Source organism: Podarcis gaigeae (genome assembly GCF_964106915.1).
Source record: "Podarcis gaigeae genome assembly, chromosome: 12".
Taxonomy (NCBI): Eukaryota; Metazoa; Chordata; class Lepidosauria; order Squamata; family Lacertidae; genus Podarcis; species Podarcis gaigeae.
In genome coordinates this window covers 47,943,258-47,965,189 of record NC_139688.1, presented here as the reverse complement: position 1 = coordinate 47,965,189, position 21,932 = coordinate 47,943,258, and the positions used below count along the sequence as shown (strand labels likewise).

Genomic DNA, 21,932 nt, shown 5'->3' with positions numbered 1-21,932 from the left:
CTCCATCATTTTTGTCTGCAATTCATTGTTTTGTTGGTACTTCTCCTTCCATCCATCTCTGGGCTAGTAGCAAAGAATGCAGACGTTCTTAAAGGCTTTCACTGATGGGGCAAAACATCCCACAAATATAGAGTCATCGCCGAAAATGCCCTCTCCCTAAGCCTGCCAGTCTGGCTGTTTTCACAGATGGGCATGTGAGTAGGTCATTGGATGTATGATGGACAGGAGTTGTTTTTTTTAATTATTGTAATTTTGTAATATAGAAAATATTTGGAACAGATATGATCTAAGGAGGGAGAGAATTAAATAAAAATAATAAAAAACAGGAAAAAGGACCATATGAAATAAAAGTGCAGAAAGGTTTATGTGGTCCTTGCGAGTACATACTAGACTGCAGGTTCTTCAGCAGACTGGAGAACTACACATGATTACGCTATGTATTGTACTTCCTTATACAGTGGTACCTCGGGTTAAGAACTTAATTCGTTCTGGAGGTCTGTTCTTAACCTGAAACTGTTCTTAACCTGAGGCACCACTTTAGCTAATGGGGCCTCCCGCTTCCACCGTGCCGCCGGAGCACGATTTCTGTTCTCATCCTGAAGCAAAGTTCTTAACCCGAGGTAATATTTCTGGGTTAGTGGAGTCTGTAACCTGAAGCATCTGTAACCCAAGGTACCACTGTAATAGCATGCAAAATAAGGATGTCCTCTCAAAACAAATGGGCTCAAAAATTAAATGCCCTTGTATTGTTCATACTTCAGTTTGGAAGGAGGGAGAATACACAGTGTTGATGATAGAGGTGAGCAATTGAACACAACTTGTTAGCCGTTGTGGAGCATCAGATACTGCTCTGAGCCAGTCTCAAATTTAAACGTGCTCAAGAGCAGGATTTCATTGAACTTGTTTTTATTTTTTTTAAAAAAAAACATTGCTCCTGCTGTTGGCAGCTCAACTGTGGTCAGCACAAACTCTGAGGCCTTGTGTTGCTGCAACCCTCTACAAGCAGGGTGCAGTTTATTTTTGGTGCAGACAGGTTGGGAAGTGTGCATTCCTCATGAGAATGAGGTGTGGTCTGTGGATGATGAGAAATCCATGCAAGGGTTAGTTGAAAAGAGCCCATTGTGAGTTCCTGACCAAAGGCATTAATGTAGAGAAACGGTTGCACTGACGCCCTGAAAAGATGAAGAAGTCTGGTGTTGTATGAAAAAAGTTGTTCTTCGTTGCATTATGAATTTGTGAGCTCACTGTGTGGCTCATGATGACTATGCTTTAATCCATTTAGTCGTTTTAGAAATGGTTGCCCTTCAGAAACGAATAGGTTCAGTCTTTAATTTATTTTTTTTAATCTCTGCATTACAAAGGATTATTCTCCTGTCTATATATGATGGGGGTTAATTAAAAAGAAAGAGGGCCCACAAACTTAATTTTCATGGTGAGACAACGATTTATAAATAGCCAACTTGTATCAAAAGTAATTTTAACCATAATTACAATTAAGCCTATTGTGTTTTGTTCAACAGAACAGGTGTGAAATGAAAAAGGATTGAGGTTAGGCAGGGTTTGCTGTCAGCTATAGGGATGTAGGGACGTGGGTGGTGCTGTGGGTTAAACCACAGAGCCTATGACTTGCCGGTCAGAAGGTCGGCGGTTCGAATCCCCGCGACGGGGTGAGCTCCCGTTGCTCGGTCCCTGCTCCTGCCAACCTAGCAGTTCAAAAGCACGTCAAAGTGCAAGTAGATAAATAATACCTTCTCCAACGGGAAGGTAAACGGTGTTTCCGTGCGCTGCTCTGGTTCACCAGAAGCAGCTTAGTCATGCTGGCCACATGACCCGGAAGCTGTACACCGGCTCCCTCGGCCAATAAAGTGAGATGAGCACCACAACCCCAGAGTTGGTCACGACTGGACCTAATGGTCAGGGGTCCCTTTACCTTTACCTATAGGCACAGAATAGTTGAAAGCAGGGTGTTTATGCTAGATAACTGCTTTAGAAGCTAGCTTGAACTCATTATGCAGTCTAATAGAGAATACATCATTGCTACTCATGCTGCTGCTCATGTTTAAATAGCCTCACCTACATTTGGCTTCTGAGATTTAAATAACTCTGACATAGGAGCAGAGGTTCTGGGGGGGGGGTTGAGTTGTGTGAATGGAAACAGCTTGGTGGTTAAGAAGAAGATTTGCTGCTGAATTAATATACCATGCCAACATTCTTTTGGTGCTCAGTCACTTTTGCAGAGATGCTCTGACTATGTGAGGCAGCGAGGAAGGTATTTTCACTCTCACATGCTTAATGTATGAGGCAGCATTGCAGTAGACAAGGCATCATCTGTGCTGAATTGGCCAGAGAGACAGGACAGCAGACAGTAGATGGGAAGGGGAGAGCATGTCTAATATTGCTGACCATATCTATCTTGTGCAGGAATTTAAATTGGCAGGATGTCATTGGCTACGATTAAAGGCATTTGTGTTATCACTTAAGTAGAGTAAGGGCCAAGATGCAGCTGGTGGACATGCCAACCAATACCTGCCCTGGCTCCCACATGTGAATACAGGGTATTCAACCTCCCAGATCAAGTATTCCCAGTGACTTTAATCACTACAGTGGTACCTCGGGTTACAGATGCTTCAGGTTACAGACGCTTCAGGTTACAGACTCCGCTAACCCAGAAATAGTACCCCAGTTTAAGAACTTTGCTTCAGGATGAGAACAGAAATCACGCGGCAGTGGGAGGCCCCATTAGCTAAAGTGGTACCTCAGGTTAAGAACAGTTTCAGGTTAGGAACGGACCTCCAGAATGAATTAAGTTCTTAACCCCGAGGTACCACTGTACACAGTTTAAGGATAGATCAAGTTGCAGATTACATGCTTCGGGAGTTCAAAGCAGAGCTCTAAGGTTAGGCACAAGACAAGGAATTGTCTCAAAACCTGACATGCCGCCTTTTGCTGTCCTTTTGAAGAGCACTGTCATTTGCTTGTTTGGTTTCCTGGATGATGGGTCTGAAAAAGCCAAGGCTTGTTAGGAGCCCCATATTCCCCTTCACAGGGCTACAGTTTCCAGAGGGGAAGTAGCTCTGTGAGGGAAATGGGAATCTCTCAGCATCCTTAAACAAAATACACTTCCCAGCATGCTTTGAGGGAAAGCCGTGGCAGTTTGAAACGGTGCAATACTGCTTTAAATCAAGGAATCGGTTATATATAACTGTAGAGTTGGATAGGGATCCTGAGGGTCATCTAGTCTAGGCCCCTGCAAGGCAGGAATATGCCTGCAAGCATGGTGTCATCTGCATCATACTCTAACCAACTGAGCCATCCAGTAAATCCAGTAAATAGTGCAGATGGGGGTTTTCAGTCTCAGGTATTTTCTCTGGAGAATGGTGTGGGCTTTGTTGTTGAAGTTGACAGTATCCCCCGAGGCCTCTGAAGCACTACTTCTGCATTTAAGAAAAATCACTGTAACCTTTCTGGGTAAAATTCCCCGTTTGATGGTTGCCTTCATAATCTTGTGACACCAGTTTTAATGACTCCATTATATTGCATTGTTTTGATAAAAGTAGCAGATAGTCGCCCTCCGCCCCCGGTAAAAGGTAAAGGACCCGTGACAGTTAAGTCCAGTTGCAGATGACTCTGGGATTGCGGTGTTCATCTCGCTTTACAGGTCGAGGGAGACGGCGTTTGTCCGCAGACAGTTTTTCCGGGTCATGTGGCCAGCATGACTAAGCCGCTTCTGGCGAAACCAGAGCAGTACACGGAAATGCTGTTTACTTTCCCACCGGAGCGGTACCTATTTATCTACTTGCACTTTGACGTGCTTTCGAAATGCTAGGTTGGCAGGAGCAGGGACCGCACAACGGGAGCTCACCCCATCGTGGGGATTCAAACTGCCAACTTTCTGATTGGCAAGCCCAAGACGCTCAGTGGTTTAGACCACAGTGCCACCTGCGTCGCTCCCTCACTGGTAGTGCTATTCACAGCCCTAGCGAGCCTTATTTCTGTTATCAGAATAAATTTGTTTTCAGATAAAACAGGCACACGGTGTTTGGACAAAGCTGTATGCATCTAATGGAATTGCAAAATATGGCATGCACTTTCACTTTGTCGCTGTGGTGGGACAAAACTAGAGATGGGTAGATCAGCTTATTTACAGTCCATGACAATTTTGCATATATTAATTTTATTTCCACATTTATCTGCATTTTTAAAAAGGCTTTCAGATATTTGTATTTAAAGATGTATTTTTGTCCTGAAATGCACATTTAAAAATGCATTTTGGTACTCACCGAGAACTGTATCACAAATTTCTGATGCAGACAAAATCTGAAGAATAATTATATTCCAATCTGCATATTAGTCTGGGAGGTGTGGGTGAGGCCACTGCTTCAAAATGCACATAAATTAAATTCCTCAAGCATCTTTACTCAGAAGCTGGTCTTCATGTTGTTTTATGAAGTGCCTAATCATACTTGATGCTGTAAGCATCTAAAAATAAATAGTCCTGCCTGTAGGCTTACAGTCTAATCAAGGACAAGGCACGTTGAGAAGTAAAGGAAAGATAAGGTGGAAGAAGAGTCAAATTTGAAGAAAAGTCAAAGTAAACACATGTCAAAGGACACGCTTGATTGTAGGAAAATCAGGTGTTGGGTGAGAGGGTATTCTGGTGGCAGGAAGCTGCAATGGACAAAGAAATGCAAGCAAGAGTATAGAGAAAGTCAGGTTGCTCATCATAAAGCTTAGATTCTGAGAAGAAGCATATAAAAATGGGAAAGAATAGGGTATATAGGAGAATGCTATAGTAGAATTAAGGAGCGCTAGTAGAATTAAAGCCTGTTCTACACAGAGATGCTATTTTTCTTTTCTTTTCTTTCCCGTTTGGTTGCAAAGGATGATATATTGTCTACTGTAAAAGATACAATAATTTGACTCTTACAGTACATAAAAAATAAATGTTGCTCTCAGCTTGAAGTAGTTCTTTCAGGCCATATTCCAAGTTGCATGATTGATCTGCGTATTTCACAAGAGCAGATTTCCTGCACGCTACTAATCCTGAGATTGCACGGCACGGCTGCCTCCTCAAATCTTGGTCGGCCTTCTTTCACTTGGCTGATGTAAACAATGGTGAGATCGCTGGTTTCCCCCCTACTCTTTATTGGAGAAATTGAGGGGTGGACTCTAGTGTACGACAGAATACATAGCTGTCTTCTGTCTGCCGCTTAACCATTTAATTTGAAAACCCTCGTAACAAGCGATACAGTCGAGTTGCATCACACGCACATTTAACTTTCAGTAATTCAGGTATACACTCTTGGCTGCAGCTGTATCCTAGTCTTCTGCCTATGACTCTCTCTGCCTGCCTCCTTTCTCCTCTGGTCTCTTGATTGCTCGCATATGGAGAGCAGGGGAGGTAGCAGAAACACAGGGGCTTTCCCCTAGCTGCCAGGTAAAAAGAAAGGTAATTTTGGTTATATGCAATTTTTGCATATACGTGCTGCTTTTGGAATGTAACCTGCACATGTGACTAGACTGTAATTGTAGTTGTTCAAGAACAATATGCAATTAAATATACCACTGCAAAGTGCCCCAGATTTTGGTACTTCTTAGGAACGGATGGGACGCAGGTGGCGCTGTGGGTTAAACCACAGAGCCTAGGACTTGCCGATCAGAAGGTCGGCAGTTCGAATCCCTGCGACAGGGTGAGCTCCCGTTGCTCAGTCCCTGCTTCTGGCAACCTAGCAGTTCGAAAGCACGTCAAAAGTGCAAGTATATAAATATGTACCACTCCGGCAGGAAGGTAAACTGCGTTTCCGTGCGCTGCTCTGGTTCGCCAGAAGCGGCTTAGTGATGCTGGCCACATGACCTGGAAGCTGTACGCCGTCTTCCTCGGCCAATAAAGAGAGATGAGCGCTGCAACCCCAGAGTCGGTCACGACTGGACCTAATGGTTAGGGATACCTTTACCTAGGAACGGATTGATGATAAATCTGGCACAGTGGAAATCCTGAACATCCCAAGGGAGCCATGATGACAGCCCAGTGGGATTTGGCATATTTTTTTTCTTCCTTAATGGACTTACAGTGGTACCTCGGGTTACAGACGCTTCAGGTTACAGACGCTTCAGGTTACAGACTCTGCTAACCCAGAACTAGTACCTCGGGTTAAGAACTTTGCTTCAGGATGAGAACAGAAATTGTGCGGCGGCGGCGGCGGCAGGAGGCCCCATTAGCTAAAGTGGTACCTCAAGTTAAGAACAGTTTCAGGTTAAGAGCAGACCTCCAGAGTGAATTAAGTTCTTAACCCGAGGTACCACTGTATTTACCTCCAGAATCCTTATCAAACAAAGAACTTATTACTGGTTCCATTAAGTCTGTTTCCAGTGTAACACACAAGAAGGAGAGAAACAACTGCAATGGTAAAGTGAAAGCAGTGTGCAGGCACTTAGCAGAAGAGTGGAATTTGGTGTGTGTCCATTTTTGGGTGGTGGAAGGAAAATAAAGCAAATGTGCTGTCTTGTGACAACATCTTCTGCAGTCACAAGATGCTAAAGGCTCTTGCTGTTCAGCTCAACACATCATATGAATGCTGGGCCTGTGTCCTTTTAGTAAACGGCCCTGAGAATCGAGCCCACCCTAATTCTCTGCGTTGCCACCAGCAGAAAACATCTGTTCTTCGATCTGGAAATTACTGCAGGAAACCAATCTGGCATGGGATACTGAGTCATATTGAAACTTCATTTCAAGAAATAGTCTGGGAAAGGGAAGAGCTGTGGACTTGGTACTCTTCCCAGTAGCTGATTTATTGAGAAATATCCAGTGCTGGAGAGAAGTAAATCATGATTTAAATTAGCTGCCTCTCTAGAGGAATCTTATTGCCACTCCCCAGATTATGATTTCAAGTCTTGGGATGTTCTCCCAAGTCACTTGTGAGAAACAGATGAGTAAACAGAGGAGTCCCTAGGTTTTCTTTGATACCCACATCTGCCTTCCAATAAGTCATTATGCATTATGATTTGGAAAAGTACTAGCAATTAAAAAAAAAAAAACTTGGAAGCAGCTCTTACTTTGTTTTATTGTTTTGATGCATCAACATGTGCATGATAAAAATCTTGAGTTTTTCATATATTACATAGCAACACACTCATTGGAAACCACAGCCAATCCCTGCTCTCTGATGAGTGTGGCCTGTAATGGTGCACATGTTTCCAAAAGCCTGTTCCTCATATTCACACTTCACAGTGTTTTTTGTGTATTTTAAAAAATATTTTTATTAAAGTTCTCTTGGTTTACAAAGGTATGCACAATGTCTCTTTTTTCAAGTTACATTTTCCATTGGTCAGTTTCATTTGTTGAGAAATTAGGGTTACATTAGGAAGAAAAAGGGGGGAGAGGGGGGGAAAGGTGAGTGGGGGTGGGGTCGGGAGGCGATGTTCCTAATTTGCTTAATGTATGTGTGGGGTTTTGTGTCAGCGTTGTTTGTGCGGGTTCTCTTTGCTATTCGCTTGTGTTCCTTTGGTGGTGAGAGAAATTGAGGTTGGCCTAGGGTGTGGTTGTGATTGGCTGTGGCAAACTTTGTTTTTATGTGTGAGTGGCGTGGGTGGGTGTTTTTGAATCAGGTTAGCCATATTGATTCGTATGCTGATGGTGGATTCTTGTCGTTGTCTTGTTGGGCTGTATATGTGATAAAGGGGAGCCATACCGGTGTGAAGGTGTCTTCTTCTATTTGTCCCCGTGTCAGTTTCAGTTTATTGGTTATTTTTTCTAGTAGGGCTGTTTCCCATACTATTTGGTACCATTGGTCCATGCTTACTCCTGACAGGTCTCTCCAGTGTCTGGCTATGGTGTTTCTGGCTGCTGAAAGTAGGTGGGTTATGAGTTCATTGTGGTGTAAATGGGTATTGTTGTCGTGGAAGATGTTTCGTAGAGCCAGTTCTGGGATGATTTCTAACACTTGCTTAGTTATTTTGCATATTTCTTGTATGGCTGTTGTCCAAAATAGTTGGATTTTGAGGCACTCCCACCACATTTGTATGTATGTGCCTTGAAGGTGACCCTCTCCAGCATTTTGGTGAGGTTCCTGGGAGTATTAGTGCTAATTTCCTTGGTGTTAGGTACCACCTATAGATGAGTTTCAGAGTGAATTCTCTCCTTCTTGTTGATATGGATTTAAGGGGGGGTTTAGACCACATTCTGGTCCACTGAATGGGGTTTTCACACTTCACAGTTGAAGAGGTATAGTTAAAATTCTCTCGATCGCATTGTGTGTAACACAATTTTGTAGTCAAAACAAAAAAAAAAAATTCCTTCCAGTAGCACCTTAAAGACCAACTAAGTCAGTTCTTGGTATGAGCTTAAGTGTGCATGCACACGAAAGCTCATACCAAGAACTGACTTAGTTGGTCTTTAAGGTGCTACTGGAAGGAATTTTTTTTTTTGTTTTGACTATGGCAGACCAACACGGCTACCTATCTGTAACTGGAACAATTTTGTAGGTGCCTGTATGTTTCCCCATAGCGGTAGCATGAAATAACCATCGGTGAGTTAAGCTTGAATATCTTCTGGAGTTATTTAGCCAAGTTTTGCTCAGAGTAGACCTGTTGAACTTAATGGCCCTAACATGGTCATATTCGTTAATTTCATTATAATGTGCATAAAATTCTCCAAATGAGTGTTTTCAGTGGCTCATATGGAGTTCATTGGAACGAAGTAAACAAAGCAGTGGGATTGTAAAGGTGATAGTAACTTCCGCTACAGTATCTAGGCTCAATAATAAGGGTGTTTTCCATAATTGCATTTGCCCCTTTTTTTGCAATTAATGACCAATAATGAAAAAGAAAAATCACGACAATATGTTCTTTTGGAAAAAGCCAAACGATAACAAGGGAGTATCAACAACAACACATGTGGATTTGAACAGATCTTGTTCAGAGAAGGAGATTTTATACAACAGCAAAATTAATTAAACGAAGGCAGATGCCCTCCTAGATCTATTGTGTACTGCAATACTGTGTGCCACTGCGATCCTATGCACTTTTACCTGGAAGCAAGTCCCACTGAGCACAGTTGACGCCATGAACAGCCATGCATAGGACTGTGCTGTTGGTGTTCACGTACACAACCCTTTACAATGTAAACTTTGCATAATAAACACAGTATCAGCACTGGAAATGATCTTACCGTTTGGTTATTTTAGCAAGTGCTTGGATACAGAGTAGGGATGTGGGTGGCGCTGTGGTCTCAACCACAGAGCCTAGGGCTTGCCGATCAGAAGGTTGGCGATTCGAATCCCCGCGACGGGGTGAGCTCCCATTGCTCGGTCCCTGCTCCTGCCATCCTAGCAGTTCGAAAGCATGTCAAGTGCAAGTAGATAAATAGGTACTGGTCCGGTGGGACGGCCAGATGACCTGGGAAAACTGTCTACAGACGAATGCCGGCTCCCTCAGCCAGTAAAGTGAGATGATGGCCGCAACCCCAGAGTCGTCCGCGACTGGACCTAATGGTCAGGGGTCCCTTTACCTTTACCTTTGGATATAGAGTAAACTACAGTATTGCAAGTCACAACTGATTGTCAGTTTCTTTGTGGTTGCACAAGCCACTCCAGAAAGGAAGCATCTCTCTTATCACTGTCTAAGCAATATAATCTTGGACATTGATCCCAGTGGGTCCAGAATCACCCTCCCAAGAGCAACAGGACTGCTGAAAAGCAGCAACAAGGATGGGGCTCTGGTGATGCGCTGGGGGTGCCCATCTGGTCCTCATGCCATTGGGTCCATACAGCCCCGATCTTGCTGCCACCATGCCAAGCCCCACCCAGGTAACTCTAGCAATACTGCTGTTGTTAGGACAACTCCACGCATCTGCCCCTCCGCCCACTAACCATCATAATCTGTGAGTTTCTTCCTTCCTTTAGTGACCTTGTTGTGCCATTATGTGTGCTCTTTGTTGCTGCCTATACAGTCATACCTTGATTCCCAAATGGCTTAGGTGACGAACAAATCGACTCCCAAACGCCGCAAACCCGGAAGTGAGTGTTCCGGTTTGCGGACGTTTTTCGGAAGCTGAATGTCCGTCGCTGCTTCCGCTTGAGTGCAAGAAGCTCTTGCAGCCAATCGGAAGCCGCGCCTTGGTTTTCGAACGTTTCAAGAGTCGAACGGACTCCTGGAACAAATTAAGTTCAAGAACCAAGGTACCACTGTGTTTCAAAAAAAATATTTCCTAAATAGAATTCCATGAGATTAGGTGGGAGTGGCCGCCAGCACACAGAGACTAATAATACTTACATTTTGTTGCTAGGCTCAAGCAGTTAAGTCTAAAAAATTAAGAAGGCATGTTAAACATTTTAAAGTGTGCGTTCTTAAGTTTTCTGCTAAAATGATCTTTGCAAAATGCTCATCTGGATAAACATTTGAGTGAGCCAGCAGATGCGACACAGAGAAATCGTTGGTTGGGTCTGTATGTGCCTTAAAGGTTTAATACTAGCTGCCGGTGGGGGGAGAGGGATTGGGGGAATCTGTTGAAGGGAGAAGAGTGCTTAACCCCACCCCCTATTCCAATAATAATAATAATAATAATAATAATAATAATAATAATAATAATAATAATAATATAATATATAATTTATTATTTATACTCTGCCCATCTGGCTGGGTTTCCTCAGCCACTCTGGGCAGTTTCCAGCAAAATATTAAAATACAATAATTCATCAAATATTAAAAGCTTCCCTAAACAGGGCTGCCTTCAGATGTCTTCTAAAAGTCAGATAGTTGTTTATTTCCTTCACATCTGATGGGAGGGTGTTCCACAGGGCGGGTGCCACTACCGAGAAGGCCCTCTGCCTGGTTCCCTGTAACTCCCTTCTTGCAGGGAGGGAACCACCAGAAGGCCTTTGGAGCTGAACGATGGGGGAGACGCTCCTTCAGGTATACTGGGCTGAAGCCATTTGCTGCTGTTTGCTCCATGAGACAAGAAAATTCAAATACCCATCTGTTATTGTTTTAAGAAGGCAAGATCCTATCCCAAAGATCATAATATCATAACTATTCTTTATATATGTAAAATAGCATTCCTGTTGAGATATGACAGGCACCCATCATTTGTGCTTTGTGGAAACAGTTGAAGTCCTATTTCCCAGTTGGATGAATGGGTCTCCGTCATTTTGATTTGATTTGTTCATCATATCTGCTGGTTTTTGTGTTGTTTTGAACTGTTTTAAGCTATTTTTTTTACCGAACATTACCTTGTGATGCTTGCATGAAGGGTGATGAATGATGATGACGGCTATATATACATACATAGCCTTAGAAGCAAAAGACAGTACTTTTATTCAGGGCAAAATACTGCTGGTGCTATTAAAAGGGGTAGCACCTTTCACAGACTTAATTCAAATACCATACTTTCACAACCCCTCCTTCCTCCACACCTTTTAGCTGTAGAATATTCATTGTAAACTGAGGAGGCTAGTTTTGTCGGGTGTTAAAAAAGGTGTTGAATGCAAACCTTTTTAAAAAAGAACACGTTTTTCAACACGTGGCACCTGTAGAGGATCTTTGATCAAGAGTAGCAAATTAACAGAGGGTTCTTTCTTCTTCTTATTGTGCAACACCACGGATTCCCACGGTTTTTGCAAAAGAGATTTGAAAGCTGTTCCCACAACTGCTTCAGCTCTCCACACTGCTGACAAAGCAAACCCCTACAAAGCACCTTAACTGCTTACGTTGTTTTGCATGTTTTGCCCATAGGTGTACAAGCATCTCAACCAGTACTGTTAATTGGAAACTCCGTAGAAGAGCCATTTCTACCTTTGACCATGTTCTCTCTGCCTTACTCCTGCTGACTTAGTGTTTTGATGTCACATCTGGTCTGGCAGATTTGGGCCTACCAGTCTGATGTCAGAGCAGTTAGCTTTGACCAGAAGAGCAATTTGACACGGCCTTTTGAAACTAGTAACTTCTGAATTTTGAGGTCTGTGATCAAGCTACATTAAAATTAAGCCCTAGAATGCCATGGGTTTTCAAAATACGCCCTTCCAGATCCGTGTTTCCCAAACTCCGGTTTCCAGCTGTTTATCTGACTACAGTTCCCATCATCCTTGACCACTGGTCTTGCTAGCTAGGGATGATGGGATTTGTAGTCCAAAAACAGCTGGAGACCCAAGTTTGGGAAAACACTGTTCCTGATGGAAATGGGTAAGAACATACCATATGTATTTGTGAAAGCAAAAACCAGAATACAGAAACTATCTGTCTGTCTGTCTGTCAGTCTGTCATCTATCTACCGGTCTATCAATCTATTTTTATTGAATTTATATACCGTCCTATACCCACAGGGTATATGAAACGCTTCCTAATGTGGCCTTGAAATGAGGATAAACATGTGATTTCGAAGGAAGAAAAATCCCCTTATAGTTGTTCTTTTGGCAATTGGCAAAAAGAAGAAGAAAAAAGGTGCAGCTTTCTACTTGTTCACATCAAGCTACCTAAGACAGTAATTTAAAAAAAATAAATCTGTGAGCACTATTAGGGTAAACAGATCATAGAAATGAACAGAATGTGCTTCAGATAAGTGAAACAATTTTACCTCCTAAAAGTATGTTTGCTTGTTCCCAGCTATCTGCCTTTATAAATAAACTAGTACATTGAACACCCTTATGTTTTTTATGTTTGGAACTATGTTTTCCCACCAGCTTGGTTTCTAAACCAAACCATAATATACACCTGCCTCTCGTGGGTATACTCTATTTCTCCCATGCTTGGTTTACTACTTAAGTGTTATGGAGTCTTCATCTGACCTGTGTTTGTGTCTTCTTTAGGAACCTGCGTGAAGTGCAACAAAGGTGTATATGGCGCAAACCAAGCTTGCCAGGCCATGGGGAATCTCTACCACGACGGATGCTTTACCTGTGGGGCATGTAGTAAGTATCTGTTATATCAAGGGAAAGCTTCTCTGTTTACAGGCGAGACAAGATTTGCAGAAAACGTGTGCCTTGCAGCGAAAAAAATGATCACAAACCTGATGTCAGAGGTCAGCAAAGTCAGGTATCTGCTGATCTCCAAAACTTAGCAGAGGCTCCTAAAATGCTCCCTTAACTCTTCATCATTTTTTTCTTTCACATGTGCACTTCTGCAGATATGCAGGAGTGGGGAGACCTAGGCCCTCAACACTTTTGCATTCCTGGCACAATCTTTGCCTCCTTTTAATTAGGAAGGGGTTTTTAATTGCATGGTGAACTCCTGGAATATCTATCCAGTCTTCCCACATCTTTGTCTCTTCTTTTTGATTATGACAGCCAACTTCTTCAGTCATATTCTCCCCAGTTTTGGGGCCAGAGCCAATACATTGTTGACCATCTTCAGCAGCTGGACTGAGGAAAATATTCAGCCAGTGGGCTGAAAAATCAGGTGAACAACCTCCTTCTCATGCTGGTAGATGGGACTCCAATCAAGAATTGGGAAATAAGCTTCTCTGATGTTAGATTGGTGGTTAGATTTTCTCTTCCCCTGCCCTCCATTTCATAGATGGAAGAGTAACCATTTTACAGAGAGTCCTATAATAATACGTTTATGGTTCTGCTGGAAATAGAGAGTGTTCCACTCTCATGGTCTCTGTCTCTTTCCATTGAGACAACTATTTTAGTCATACCTGTTTATATTTAGAGGGATGTTCGTTAGTGTGTATTCAGTGGCAGCAAAGGCCACCTGGCTCTTTAGTATATATACTTAGGACCTTGTACCTCACTTCCCAAAATAGGGATTCCATTCTTTCTTGTACTCATAGTTAGGATACATGCTTCACTGTTTCCGGGAATGCGTTTTATATAAATCTCTAAATTTACTCGTGCCTTGCAGGCTTATATAAGCATCTCTTCAATAATAGTTGAAACACAAGCTCTTGTCATCTTACACCGGTTTCGAAGGCTTTTCAGACTTCTACTTTCAGGGAACCTTTTCATAGCAACTTGTCCACTGGAGAACCTCTGAAACTTGCAAAGGGTCCCAGTGTGAGATGTGGGGAGTCGGCTGGGTGTGTTGAACTCGACACCTCTTGCAAACCGAACGTGTGCCAAAGAAGACACCTCATGGCTGGCATTTTGGAGGGGAAGGATGTAGCTCAGAGGTAGAGAATCAGATAAGACAAGGAAAAGTACCAACTGTTTTTTATTCAGTATTCACAGAGAGAGGCTTGGGAATGCAACCTCTTGGAATAATGGCATTGCCCCAAGTGAGTCTCCACCATCTCCCTCTCCTTCATGTGTCATCACTACGGGTGCTGAGAAGTGTCCTCTGCCTTTGAGCTCTTTGCTCTCCCACTTTCAATGCTTGCTGGGAGATGGGGGTCTGGAATGCTTTCTAAAGACGCTGTGTCCATCAGCTGTCCCTACCCGATGCTTCTTTCTCCTCCTCTCCCATTATTTCCCAGCTTTCCCCCTCATCTGCCTCTGAGCTGTGATCTCCCTCAAACCCCTGTTGTAATTCCGAACTGCCGTCTTCTTCTCTGGAAGGGTCAGGCTGGGGAGGCGGTCTCCACCATTCCTCCTCTGTCCGGTCCCTGACACCCTGGCGTCTCCAGCTACGGCTAGGAGAGAGCCCTTCCTCAAACCTGGAGAGCTGCTAGGCAGTATAGACCAGATGTGGAGAACCTTTGGCCCGCCATAAGTTGCTGAACTACAAACCCCATAATCCCTAACTGTTGACCAGGTCCTTTGGGGCTAATGGGAATTGTAGTTCAGCAACATTTGGAGAGCCCAAATGTCACACCTGGTGTAGATGGGGAAAAGGGTTCTGACTCCATATCAGCTTCCCATGTTCCTATGAACACCACTACTGGTGGACAAGCTGTCTTCCCAAGGGGTTTGTCTGCTTTTAGTGACCTTCTCCTTTGGGAAACTGCCATGTCCCAGGCCAGACAACTTGCCCAACGGATCCAAGTTACAAGAAAGGAGATTCGGACTAAACATCAGGAAGAACTTTCTGCATGACAGTGGAGCACGTTGGCATGAATGACATTATCTGATACCATAGATTCCCTTTTAAACCTAAACTGCTCCCATGTCCTCATCTTGATTAGGCTTCTGTTTAAAAATATTTAAATAAGTGGGCTTAGCTGCCCAGAGCTACAAATGTTCTAAATTCTACACTATAAATAGGTTGTACCCTTGGAAGTAAACCCCATTTATTTCCGTCACACTTGTGTGCAAAAAAGTATGCTTAGGTTTATATGGGGATTTGTATTTTGGCATTGAGGATAAATGGACTGCATATATAATTAGTATTATTCCGTATCAAATGAATGTCAGAGTTAATCCTCTCTATGTGGATGGGACTCTGCCATATTTCCTAGCCATTACAAGGCCGTTGCATTAGCATTGCCCTCAGTAAAAATACAAATGATAGATCTGTGACCTTAAAATGCCCAAGGAGTCAAAAATCAAATTGGAGCGCTCAGGCATATTTACATGGGTTTATTGTGAAGGACTCTTGAGAGTCCCATGGACTGCAAGAAGATACAAACCGATCCATTCTGAAGGAGATCAGCCCTGAATGCTCACTGGAAGGACAGATCCTGAAGCTGAGGCTCCAATACTTTGGCCACCTCATGAGAAGAGAAGACTCCCTGGAAAAGACCCTGATGTTGGGAAAGATGGAGGGCACAAGGAGAAGGGAACGACAGAGGACGAGATGGTTGGACAGTGTTCTTGAAGCTACCGATATGAGTTTGACCAAACTGCGGGAGGCAGTGGAAAACAGGAGTGCCTGGCATGGTCCATGGGGTCATGAAGAGTTGGACAGGACTAAATGACTAAACAACAACATTGTGAAGGACACCTGTCCTTCCTACTTCATATGTTTTCTACAGAAGATTGCATTCTTCAGAATGCAGCTAACTCAGTTGCCACATAAACCTGTGTCACCATCCTGTATTCAGGAAGTCGCTTTGTATTCTCTCTTGGACAGGCTTTTATAACTTGAGGGCTGGTTTAGGAGGCAAGAGCTATGGCTGAGGACTCCAGTACTTGGGTTTGCTTCAGGAATTGCTCATGGGACTGGCTGTAACACTTGACATCTCACCAGCTTCCCTCTGACGCAAACCCTTTGCACAAGAGAAATGAGGTCACATCCCTTTTTGCATGTGGCTGCAGAAGCAGTTTTTGCAGTTCAGCTTGGACATATGGCTTGCTGAAGGATCAGTAAAATCCCTCTTCTGGATGCAGGCCATAATTCATGAGACAGGTACACTTTACTGCATCACAGAAATAAGTGTTGAAAACCATGTAATATATCATTTCACCTGCCAGAGACCCTTTGATACTTGTTGTCTAGTTTCACACATTTGTTTGGAACGCAAACTCTTCCCAGCGATGTCGTATAAGCCACATATAGACTTGGCATTTTCGTGTCATATGTTTCTCATATTTTGAGCTGTCTTGAACCATGAGGTCATGATAGGAAGGATGAGAGCCAAATAAAAAAAATGCAGAGGAAGTACTTTAAATGACTGAAAGAAATTAGGGGAGGTAAAAGGCTTAGAAACGAAAAAGAAGACGTTTGACATGCATGGGAACTGATGTTCCAGATGTTAGGTAAATCATAAAATCCACAATTGGAGCCTGAAGTTTTTCACATCTTGGAAAGGGGGTGAGTTATGCCAGCAAATAGAAATGGTAGAATTTTGTTCTTTTGGTGTTCTGTCCTTAATAACAGAGGTGAGAATGATTGTTGAGGAAAGGGATAGTACCTTCATCCGAGGAGGGTTGGAGTCCTTTTTGTAATATAGTTCTTATTCATTTTCATCTTTAAACATGGTTTAACATGGTTGTATTGATGTATCTTTGTTGACATTATGCTTTTGTAGCATTATACATGACTTCTGATGTAATGAGTTTCCAGGAAAACATTAGAGAATGTGAGATAAGCAACGGACCTGGTTTTATTTCACTGAACAACCCCCTATATACTTCTGAGGTGGAAAAGTGGATGTAAATGCTTTTAATTAATGAAAATCCCCTTCACTCCCCCTCCCCCCCAAGATGTCAACTCAAAGACAAAGCTAAAGCTAGATTCACCATAAAACTCTTATCATTCCATGGACCTTCACCTGGAGTACAGTTGGGCTGATTGCCCTCAGAATTAATATTTAAAATACTATTTTCAGTTTCCATGAACTTCAAACTTTCCTCAAATCCCCGCTGTACGTTTTTTTGGGGAAACGTATTGAGTACCTAGCTAGTTATGTTAAAACCTTCAGAGATCTAACTCAAATGCTGATGAGAGACATGTTCGCTTGTCTGCCTTGTTGGCTTGGGCTTGTTGTCTTGGTTTCTTTTTAAACTAGGGTAATAAGCATGGGCAGAACCAGTACAAAAATAGGAAACAGTCAAAAGTGCAAGGGATTGATGCTGACCACAGGGAGACTGGCGACTGATTTGCTATTTGCCTGATGTGGGTTCAGGAGCATGTTCAGACCGAATAAAACATCTCCTTTGACGTAAATGAAACAGAGTCCCACAGTGTTCAGTGGAGTTAGGTTCTTGCTGGTAATCTGAATTTTATATTACAGAGGTCCAAAGTCCAAAATTCATTTTGATTATATGGGCCCTGCTGTCCACTGGATAATAAAGAGGGGCATCTAGAAGATAAAAACATGCTTACTGTTAAGTCTTAAGTATGAGGGTATGAGAACTGTTGCTTAAATGGCTCAGCCATGCACAAGCGACAGGCATCAAATCTTTAATTACAAACTGCAAAGGGAAAACATGTCCTGTAATTACAGTCAGTAAAAAAGGACAGTAGAAATACCAACGTGGTTATTTCGTGCATGAACTCTGGCTGGCAGTGAAATAGATGAGTATAGCAGACAGTGGGCTTGAAGTATTGCTAGGAACCAAGAGTTCAGGACCCAGCTTCTCTGTAGTAGTAACTAGCTGTCTCTGGAGAAGCCCATAAATTAAGCTGTCTGACATTTCTATGAGAGGACATCATAGTAAGCAGAATTTACCCTCGGTACGTGTCTTCAAAGAGGTATGCAGGTGGTCTGATGCAATAAAGCACAACCTCTGTCTCTTGAGAACCGTATTATGTCTCTCAAGTAAGAGAATGTCTTATATTTCAAAATATCACAGCTTCATAAGAATGAAAAGAGCCTTATTTTAGAATCCTGCAGCTCCACACATCACATTGCTTTAGGCTGAAATCCTATAACCACTTACTTGGGAGTAAGCTCTGTTTAACTTAGTGGTGCATATTCTGAGAAGGCTTGCACTGACTTTTTTATTTTATTTTTAACTGTTAATCTGGCCAGCTGCGTTGGCTCCAGTCGTCTGCACTTCAATTTTTTAATTTTTACATTCAGACAGATTTATGCGAGACAGCACAGTGAAGCAAAAGACTCTTGGGATTTGGCCCTTATAAAGCTGCAGGCACCTTTCATCTGAGATTTGATATTCTGTTAAGCGGTAACAGAACATAACAAACAGTGCAAATTGCATCGTTCTGTCATAGCCACATCGTTGCTGCCAAGTTTAAAGACAGGCACAATGCAGAATTTCTGTTAAGTGACTTGTGCCTGTCACATAAGTGGTAGCTATCCAAGATATGTCCTTTTTTTTTTTTCCAGTGAGAGCTTTCATTGCCCAGAAAAATAATCTGAAGTGGGAGTATTTCATGTGGTTGCAAAGTCCTCCCTTCACTTGCTTTTCCTGCCCTTGTGAAAAGTATTGGCTGTTTAAAAGCCTAAAAGCCTTCAGACAGCTGCTTGTTTTGATAATCGCTTGGGCTTTTTAAACCATTGAATTGAGACCCAACTGGCTTGGGTTCCTGAGGCACATTTTCTTTTGTGACTCGCAGGCTAGTCCTTGAGATTTGGACCCAGAGTTTTCAGGGACATCTTGCAACGTTCCAGTAAAACTGCATCTCTGCATAGAGGGATGGAGAAACTCTCTGTAAATGTGGAATTCAGTGCCCAGAACACATGAGCCTTAGCAGAATATGATCCATACACATTATCAGGGAATAATTTGAGCTATAGTTTCATGAGAGGTGAGCCCCGGAATCAATTATAAAACCAAATAATATGTAAAGTGATAAAATGGCTATGTGCAGGTCCAGTTTGCTTCTGATAGCTCAGTGATTTATTCATTTCAAATATCCCAATAACACAGATATTCTGGAAGAGCACTGTTAGTTGTCCCCCATGTTTCAGAGGCCAAATTGGCCTCAACCAGAAGTGGGGCATTTATTGCTGTGGAACAATAATCCAGCAGAGATTCAGCAGGCATCCTGACTTTTGACTTTCAAGCTTCTCTTGAAATATATAATATAATATAATAATATAATTAATATAATACAATACAATACAAGCTGACAGGCATATGCAGCTGTTTAAAATGTCTCTGGAGTAGGAGTAGCCAGTCATTTTAATGATTGTTTTGGCTTGTTTTTAAATGCTTTCATGTTGTTGTACACTGCTCTTGTGTTTTGCAAGGGGACGGGGTATATAAATACTTACATAAACAAACAAGCATGCATCCTTTCCTTCATTGGTCAGGCAGCATTCCTAGGGTTTCTTACGAAAGGATTTTTTTAAAAATTACAAATGTTGCAAAACAAAACCACAAAATAGCACAACTTGTGATAAAGAATTGAAGCAATAAAAACACACACAACAGCTTCAAACCGTGCAGCTTGAAAAGTTGGCAGTGTATAAAAGCTTAGGAAGATATATTTTTTAAAAAAATAATAATTTTGCCCAGTACTGAAATGATAGTTAGGTGTTGAGGCATGTTCTTTGGGGAGCACATTCCCCAAACAGGATGTTACCTACCTGGTTTGGTACCTACCTTAGGCAGCAATCCTAACCCTGGCTCCTGACCAGCAGGGTTACCCCGCTGAGTGTGTCCAATGGAGAAGAAGGTATTGAGGGACCAACAGATTGCAGGTCACGTGACAGCAGTGGGTCCAGCTTGGGTCCATTGTGCCCTGGAGCCCTGCACTGAGAGTGTCATGCTAGCTTCCTTCTGCGGGACGAGACTGGCAGTGACCAGCAGCGATGGGCAGAGGGACAGCTTTGCCCAGTGCAAACCACCCTTCCCTGGGACAAAGGATCTTTGGAGAGTTCCACCTGTTGCATCCTCTGCTTTTATATATTCAGATCCAGCGCTTCTAAGCTCCTTCATTATTCAGAAGGCTTACTATCAGCGGAGCAACACCAGATACAACCTAAACAATTTGGGTCTTGCACTGGGAATATTTAAAATTAAAAGGTGGACATTTACAGAATCATTTTATCCCACAAGGACTGAACATCTATTTTTTTCCTGCCTTGACGAGAGGCGCCATCTGGTGTTAATGCAATGAGCCAGGTATAGGGAAATGTTTATCTCCTGCTATCGCCACCTCTCTATCCTTTAACGCATTCTCTTTAATTGGCAAATTGTGACCGACGTAATTGGTCATGGCCCTTGCCTAACATGGATTGGAATAGTAGTGCCACTCCCATTTTATTTTATTTTTTTAACGAGATTTTCACATTTTCTAAGATGAGATAGTTGAGCGTGGGAAGGAAGAATGAGATGGACAGAAGTATGGGGCTCATGTTACAGGTTAGAGTCGAAAGCCAGCAGCGGCTTAGTCATGCTGGCCACATGACCCGGAAGCTGTACGCCAGCTCCCTCGGCCAATAAAGTGAGATGAGCGCCGCAGAGTCATCCGCGACTGGACCCTTTACCTTTAAAGTAGGATAAGAGAATTGTAGAGTTGGAAGGGACGCTGAGGACCATCTAGTCCAACCCCCTGCAATGCAGGAATATGCAGCTGCCCCATACGGGGATCGAACCTGCAACCTTGGCGTTATCAGTACCACGGTCTTAGCAACTGAGCTATCAGAGCAAATACTTCCTGTGTGCACCTGTGCAATATAATGACAGCACAGGTCCTAGCTTGGAGTTACGCTATAAATTTAAAAGCCCTGAATGGTATATGGCCTTTGCTTCTTCATGCTACAGTTCTGCAGTAAGGAATTGTGGATGCACACTAAAGCACAGGGCAGGATCGCGGCATCTGTTCTAGCGTTCAGTTGCGTCGAAACTGCATCTTTATTTCTGGCTTCCATTGGTGGCATTCAGATGTTTTATTTATTGGTCTTTGATCATATCCCCCCCTTTTTTCCTCTTGCAGGTCGGAAGCTGAGAGGAAAAGCCTTTTATTTTGTTAATGGGAAAGTGTTTTGTGAAGAAGACTTCCTGGTGAGTAAGCTGCAGGCTCTTGCATGTTGTTGCTCCTGCAGGGAATGCTAAATGAGGTTGAGGATTGCAGGGTGGAGAACCCACTGGCAATGGGTCAGATTATGTGTCCGACAAGTTGCTAGAGTGTTGGATTTTTTAATAATATTAATAATTTATTATTGATACTGCGCCCATCTGGCTGGGTTTCCCCAGCCACTCCTGGCGGCTCCAAACAGAATATTAAAAACACAATGAAACATCAAACATTAAAAACTTCCCTTGTCAGGGCTGTCTTCAGATGTCTTCTAATTGTCAGATTGTTGTTTATTTCCTTGACATCTGAAGAGTAAAGTATGAATTAACACCTCTTCTTATCTGTTGTGTCTGATTAAGCACCTTTGTGAAAGCAGAGAGGATCTTAAAGGAGGCAATCAGTACTGATGACTCCCCACCCCCACCCCACCCCACCCCACCCCAAAAAGAATTTCAGCATTGTGCTTTGTACTTTTCCCTTACTTGTCCTTAGGGACTGAAATGCAGGTGCAAGATTCAAGTATAGATTCTAAATTTTTGTTCACACGGTCCTCATGTGTACCTGTCTTAGCTGGAAAATAAATAAATAAATGATTTGTAAATCTAGGTGTATTGCAGATATCAATATTGCACAGTTTAAAGCAACTGGATGCATGAAAACCAGCTCCTTTTTGGAAATGAAACATTGTCAAGGCC

General features: G+C 42.7%; 1 protein-coding gene and 1 long non-coding RNA gene across 3 annotated transcripts in view; one reads left to right on the top strand and one right to left on the bottom strand.

Moving 5' to 3' along the window:
* The window catches only part of LIMD1 (LIM domain containing 1), a 42,834-nt gene that overhangs the window by 12,295 nt on the left and 8,607 nt on the right, over positions 1 to 21,932 (top strand). For both annotated transcript variants that reach the window (XM_083705811.1, XM_083705810.1), the window contains 2 exons: positions 12,798 to 12,899; positions 21,157 to 21,224. In XM_083705811.1, coding sequence (XP_083561937.1) covers positions 12,798 to 12,899; positions 21,157 to 21,224 — 170 coding nt within the window. The remainder of the gene's footprint in view (positions 1 to 12,797; positions 12,900 to 21,156; positions 21,225 to 21,932) is intronic.
* On the bottom strand, positions 923 to 2,326 carry LOC310828522. Its single transcript, XR_014556998.1, has 2 exons — positions 1,937 to 2,326; positions 923 to 1,570 (listed from the first exon to the last, which is right to left on the bottom strand). It is a non-coding gene; the product is annotated as an uncharacterized lncRNA (long non-coding RNA).